The sequence below is a fragment of the Zingiber officinale genome, chromosome 4B (genome assembly GCF_018446385.1).
Source record: "Zingiber officinale cultivar Zhangliang chromosome 4B, Zo_v1.1, whole genome shotgun sequence".
NCBI lineage: Eukaryota > Viridiplantae > Streptophyta > Magnoliopsida > Zingiberales > Zingiberaceae > Zingiber > Zingiber officinale.
The window spans coordinates 126,730,556-126,736,905 of NC_055993.1; the positions used below are offsets into that span (position 1 = coordinate 126,730,556).

The 6,350-nt window shown below is 36.4% G+C and overlaps 1 protein-coding gene across 2 annotated transcripts; it reads right to left on the reverse strand.

The window, feature by feature from the left end:
- Positions 1-1,239: 1,239 nt before the first annotated feature.
- Positions 1,240-5,601, reverse strand: LOC121976557 (serine/threonine-protein kinase PBS1-like). 2 transcript variants are annotated; one of them, XM_042528752.1, is made up of 5 exons: positions 5,213-5,601; positions 4,643-4,845; positions 4,241-4,430; positions 2,630-3,021; positions 1,240-1,971 (listed from the first exon to the last, which is right to left on the reverse strand). In XM_042528752.1, the coding sequence occupies exons 1-5, from the start codon at positions 5,331-5,333 to the stop codon at positions 1,492-1,494; spliced, it is 1,386 nt and encodes a 461-aa protein (XP_042384686.1). In that variant the 5' UTR covers positions 5,334-5,601; the 3' UTR covers positions 1,240-1,491. The 2 variants fall into 2 exon arrangements, with proteins under 2 accessions (XP_042384686.1, XP_042384685.1); XM_042528751.1 differs by having other exon boundaries at positions 4,643-4,848.
- Positions 5,602-6,350: the final 749 nt, after the last annotated feature.

A 6,350-nucleotide genomic window follows, 5' to 3' on the forward strand; every position in this document is an offset into this window, starting at 1 on the left:
AGAATATCTAAGGAGCAAAAGGTAAAATCAATATCAGGAACTCTACTCACAAAACCCCCCTCATTTGTCACTATTTTCAATGACCTCCTCACTCCAGTTAAAAATTTAAAAGAATGCACTTTGGTGGATCATGTCAAAACAAATTAAAAAGAGTATTATGTTCTAAGAATAATACCTATTCGATTAGACGAGTATTATGGATAATAACATCTCAAAATAATATACTTGAATGTGTATTTATTTAATTATAGAAACTATTATTTTTAAAAAAATAACTTGAACATCTTTATCTAGTTATAATATATGCCTTTATTTATTTATAAAATTACTTTACAAATTATGCATAAATCACACTAAAGACACCAAAGAAAGAAAGCTTGAAAATTATATGATACCCTGGGTAATTAGGTCCATCTTGCAGCATGATGGTGTCACATATGAACTTATTTGGTTTCGATGTACCTGTTAAAATCTTAATTTTCATATCAAATTTAGAATATCATTTAAAATTATGGATTCTATTGATAAGTTGATTTTTGTCTGATATCTTATAGCTATCCTTCTAAAGTCATATTGCCTTGGGAGGCAATTCTTGTTACTTCAGTTGAAAATTTTAATTTAAAAGCTTCCAGCTGCTTGCAGTTTCTAATTACTTCATAACCATGGTATTCTAGATTAGTCTTGATATCTCATAGTATTAGGTTTTTCTTAACCAGGTTACTCGAAATCGAGTTAAGTATTCTATAGAATTTCTCTTGGTGAAATTCGAAAGAGCTACCTAGACTAATAACTCAGTAATGGAGTTTAACTGAGTATTTTCTGCATGTAGACAGTGCTTAAAGCTATTTGGTTTAGGAGGGTTTCTTGTTTGCTGCAAATAGACAGCATGAATGCCTTTGCTTCATCAATAGTAGAATTGGTAGCTCTGCAATCAAGAAAAGCATCAGTGTGCCAGGAACATTATCAGTGTCATGCTCAAGGTCATGTGGACAATCCCTTTGATCTGATCAAAGATCTGTCACATTTTGTGGGATAAAGTGAGAGAACATTAGATCCATATCCTCAGATTGGTGGTGGTCTAGCTGATCTTCTAAATCCTCAATTCTGATGGAGAACTTTCAAAATGGTCTTCTTCTTCTTGGAGTGTATAAATTTGTTATAAAAACCATATTGTTGGTTAATCAAACTTTATTGTACCGAACACCAAGTTCTTAAACACATGCTGCGAGGTAACCGGTCTGTTACTGAAATCAGAATGGATAGAAGCTTTCAAAGGAATTATCAAAGTCAGATACATTATGCTTTCGATTCAAAATTTCATGGCATAGGAGTCTAATGTGGCCCTCAGTCTCATCATATCCTTGGTCGACTGAAGTAAAATATGCTAACTTGTCGATGAATACTTGCTGTAAAACTCCCCATAATTTTCGTAAACAGACTACAATTTTTGTTTTGATTTCCCTGTAAAAGGGAAAGATAAGTGTTAACTCTTCAGCTATTTGTATTTGTAGTATTGCGTGCATTTGCCCGTATTTTCTCCCGCCAGTTCTCTCCCCACATTTTTGCCTCTGCCACGGCTCGTTCTCGATCGAAATCCTTCTTCAAGAGCCCAACTATTTCTCTCGGTGAGTCCTCTTTCTCTGATCCTTCAGTGTCCCATTTTCGGCCAGAACCTCCACCGTCCTCATTCTTTGTGAAGATTGTGCCACCTACGCGGATTTTTGTTTCATCATTGTCACCTCCAGATTTATTGCTGGAGGCAGGTGAAGAATTGGGATCGTAAGCTTGCTTTGCCAAGTAGGACAATGCAGTGACCACATCGGCGATAAGAGGACGGCTGGCAGCTTGTTCTTGGATGCACATTGAGGCAACAGCGAGTGCTTGGTAGAGCCCACGCATAGGAAACCGGCCTTGCAGTTTGGGGTCAGCTAGCCTCTGGAGTTTTCTTCGATCATTGAACATGGGCCTTGCCTGGAAACACAGGATAACTGGTGAATTTTTTTAAGCAATGGCAAATTTAAACTGCAAGTTTAGGCATTACAACTATCGAGCATCAAGATATGCACTCAAAATTAAGCATTTTCGTAACTATTTTCCCCCAATCCAAGAAATATTCCGCCAGTTGGCAAAAGAAGATGAATGTATTCACACTGTTTAATCAATATTTCATCAGACTAGAGTTGATCCAAGAAATAGAAAGATGAACTTTTGAAACAGAGATCATCCAATATCAAAATGCATATGCGTGGATCACAGTGTTCGACATAATTGCTTCTAATCATTGTACATGGTCAACAGGAACATTAAGTGTCTATCAAAGTATTGGTCTTGGAGCATCAGTCTCAAAACTGGGTACAAAGCAGATAAATGAAGAATGCAATTAGTAGAGAATAAAATGATGTTTGTCCCAAGACAAGGGAAAATTAGCTACATTAATGTTTCATTCTGATTTTGTCCCCAGTATTGCATACCTAAACACTAGCAGAAATAGGGTTTACAACCATGCCTCACATAGAATTAGATTTGATAAACATGCGAGGTAAGTGCAACTAATCTCTATGGTATCAAAAATCGAAGTACTAGCATGAAACATTCAACTTAATGACTATGCAAACATCACGAAGCATACCCATGCAACAAGATTTTGTTCACCATGTGATTTTGTGTTATCAATTGCCTTTCGCCCAGTTATCAACTCAAGAAGTACGACTCCAAAACTATAAACATCAGATTTAACTGTCAGCTGCCCTGTCATAGCATATTCAGGGGCACAGTAGCCATAGGTGCCCATCACTCTTGTTGACACGTGAGATTTATCGCCAGTTGGACCAAGCTTTGCAAGACCAAAGTCTGACAGCTTTGGGTGAAAACCCTCACCCAATAAAATATTGGAAGATTTGAAATCCCTGTAAATGACTGGCGGGTTAGCTTTATCATGTAGATACTCCAACCCTTTGGCTGCGCCTGAAGCTATTTTCATCCTTGTATTCCACTCCAGTGGTTCCTTGTCAGGTGGGAGATCTGAAATCATTCAAGCTCTAATTAATCCAAAGGATTGTGAGGTTAATGAAGTTATTCAACTAAAAGACTATTTCCAGTTTCGTTCTAATTAAGCAAGACCTTTTGCTCGAATAGATGCATCATAATATGTTAGTCAATTTGGCTGTGCAAGGACAACAATCAAAAGGGTGGGGAAATGCTATATGGCATTCATGAAAGAGAATAAAGGCATCACCAACATTAAAAGGGTCAAATAACAAGTAGCAAGTAATAAACAAAGCGCCACATTATAGTCGACTTAAATTTTCATATAGAAACAATGCTGATAAATAGTATTGCAGTGTCACTGAGGTTTATTCCTTAAAATGAAATTGGAGCTCGGGCATCTTGATTTGATATCCAGGAGGTAATCACCAGAAGATGTAGGCCAAATTACTTTGTAATGCTGGAAATTGGCATGATGGTTATACTACATAAGATCTATTTGGTATCAGGAATGGAGTGCTCAAGGTTAAAATTTAAAAAAGAGCAGACCAAAGAGTCACGAGGATGGTCAATGCATGCAACTAGACAAGCCATAGATAACAGCCGCTTGGGTCTTGCCACATGGAACTTTTGAGTTATTGAGCTTTATAGAATAGAAGGGGGGAAAAACTCTCATGCAATAATATAACATATGTAAATCCCACTAACTCTTATGCAAAAGATTGTGAGAAATATTATAAACAACTATCTGAGAATCAACCTGACACATACTGCAACTAAGTAATCCAGATGGAATATCTTAAGATTGGTTGTAATCATGGCAAGTGAACCCTTTGTTTACTAAAATCTTCAAAAGAAAAATATTCAAACCATACGTAAAGCCCACTTAACTCTTTTGCAAAAATTGTGAGAATTATTATAAACTAAGAATCAACCTGACACATATTGCAACTAAGCAATCCAGAAGGAATATCTAATGATTGGCCATAACTGTGACAGCAAAAAGTTTGTTTGCTCAAATCACCAAAAGTAAAATGACAAAGCTCTACAAACATATTAAGTCCACACCTTCCACGAAATTATCAAGTCCATAGTCTCAAATGTTTTGAATTGAGACTGAAACAATAAAGCTCTTTCAAGGATCAGTGAGTAATATATTATATACGATGTGCACAATTCAGTATAAGAAAATGACAGTAAATGGAAATTAGAATTTTGAAGACAGAAACGTTGGAAAATGAGAGAGAAATAATACCGTGTAAATGATCTTCCAATGATCCTAATGGCATAAATTCATAAACAAGAAGTCTTTGATCTCCATCAGCGCAGTAACCTATAAGATTTACAAGATTTTGGTGATGCAATAGGCTGAGCATCAACACCTCCACAAGAAATTCTCTATTTCCCTGAAGTCCATTTCTATCTAACTGCTTCACAGCCACAATCTGAAACAAAATTAGATACCTAAGGCTTAAATATAGTAAACCCAAAACAAATGTCAACTCTTAATAAGCACAAAAAAGAATGTGGGCATTCAAGCAAATATCTGAGACGGATCTATAATCTTATCCAACTTTCTTGGACAATATCAGTTTCTTGTCCAAATTAATGAAGAAATTGTATTGCAAATTTCACAAAGTACTCATGAAAAACTGACCTGACCAGTGCTTTCAAGTTCCCCTTTGTACACACTGCCAAACCCTCCTTCTCCAAGAAAGCATTCGTCTTTGAAGTTTCTAGTTGCTGCTGCAAGTTCCCGGAAGGTAAATGTGTGTGCTGAAATGGTAACGCCAGACAGTTCCTTTTCAAACTGCGCATCCTTCTTGGATCCTGACTTGCTTCTAGGGTTTACACTATCGGCTACTATAAATGAACGAGCAAACATAAGAGAATAAGATTGATGTCATGTGAAACAGTATCGATCAAACAGCTATTACATCACAAGATAAATAATAGCAATAGAAAAAACGCATCAAGACGCATACGCTAGATTAAGCATAGGATCCGAAAGCAAAAAAAAAAAATCGAGTTCATAAATTGTTTCCCTGAGTAACCACATTAATCAAGTTGAAATCTCGTCAAACGACCCAGCATAACAACACATCAAAAGATCAACGGAGGCCAAGTAGTTCTCCGCATAAACGCCTATTTGTTCCCCATCAAAGACCAACATTGGGGAAATAAGTGAAAAGGGGAAACAAAGAGTAAAAAGGACACAGAGACAAACCAGGAGGCGCTCGAACGATGTGAGAAGGAACCATGGGGTGCTCCTCGTGCGCATCATCCTTCTGCCTCCTCGGGTTGAGCGCCTCTCGACGCCTCGATCCGAAGCACGGGAAGCAACCCATCTGCCGGGAGATCAGATTCGAGCTGAAGGGGCGGACAACCCCTAAAGATTGGATTTTTGCGTTGCGCCGCCCATACACTACCCCTGACCTCCTCCGCCGCCGAATCGATTCCGTGCATCAAAGTGGACTGCTCGTTGACTGGCGGCGATCGATCATCGATAAAAACCGATCTTCAGGTCCGGATTACGGGAGAGGATTAGGCGAAGAACAGTGCGAGGCAAAAGCGGAAGGGATGGCGTGTGCATCGGCTCCACATGCGCAACTTGTTGCAAGAATCTATCAATATGTTTTTATTGGGAGAAAATTTCGTTTTGCTCCCATAATTTATATAATTTTTAACTTGACCGTCATTGTTCATAGTTTACATTTCGGCTTTTATTACTTTCAAAATATCAATAGAATACCCTAACAATAACACCTTTTCAATGAAAATATTTGCAATATAAACAAAATACATGCTGTTGTTTCATGATCTTGAACTCGTCATATAAGTCACTTTCAAATATTTCTACTAACTAGCATTTATAAAAAATAATTATTCTTCAAATACAATAAATGAAACTACTTTAATAAAATAAAATAATAAAGTGATATATAAACTTATTTATAAAAAGTTCAAGAAAATAAAACAATACATAAACTTTTCTTTTTGAAAACAAATGCACACTCCTTTTAATTAAAAAGGGCCCTAAAGTTGCAATTAGTTATGTTTTGGGGAGGAAAATGTAAGGCCAATAAATATTATGACGAAAAAGAATATAAAGGTGTCTTTTGATAAACAACTAATAATTAAAAAAACTACTTTTGGTAAACTTCCTAAATACATGATGTTTTTAGGCAAATTAAATTCTTAATTAGGTATTACTTCTTTCTATCCACGTAAATTATTAATCAAAGTCGTGTTGCTTGTTTTGATTATCGTTGGGAAAGAAATTAAGACCGTTAGGTAGGCTTTTAATTGAATTTTATTATTGCACTTTTTTGCATTATTAGTTAAGGATAAAATTAATAATAGTA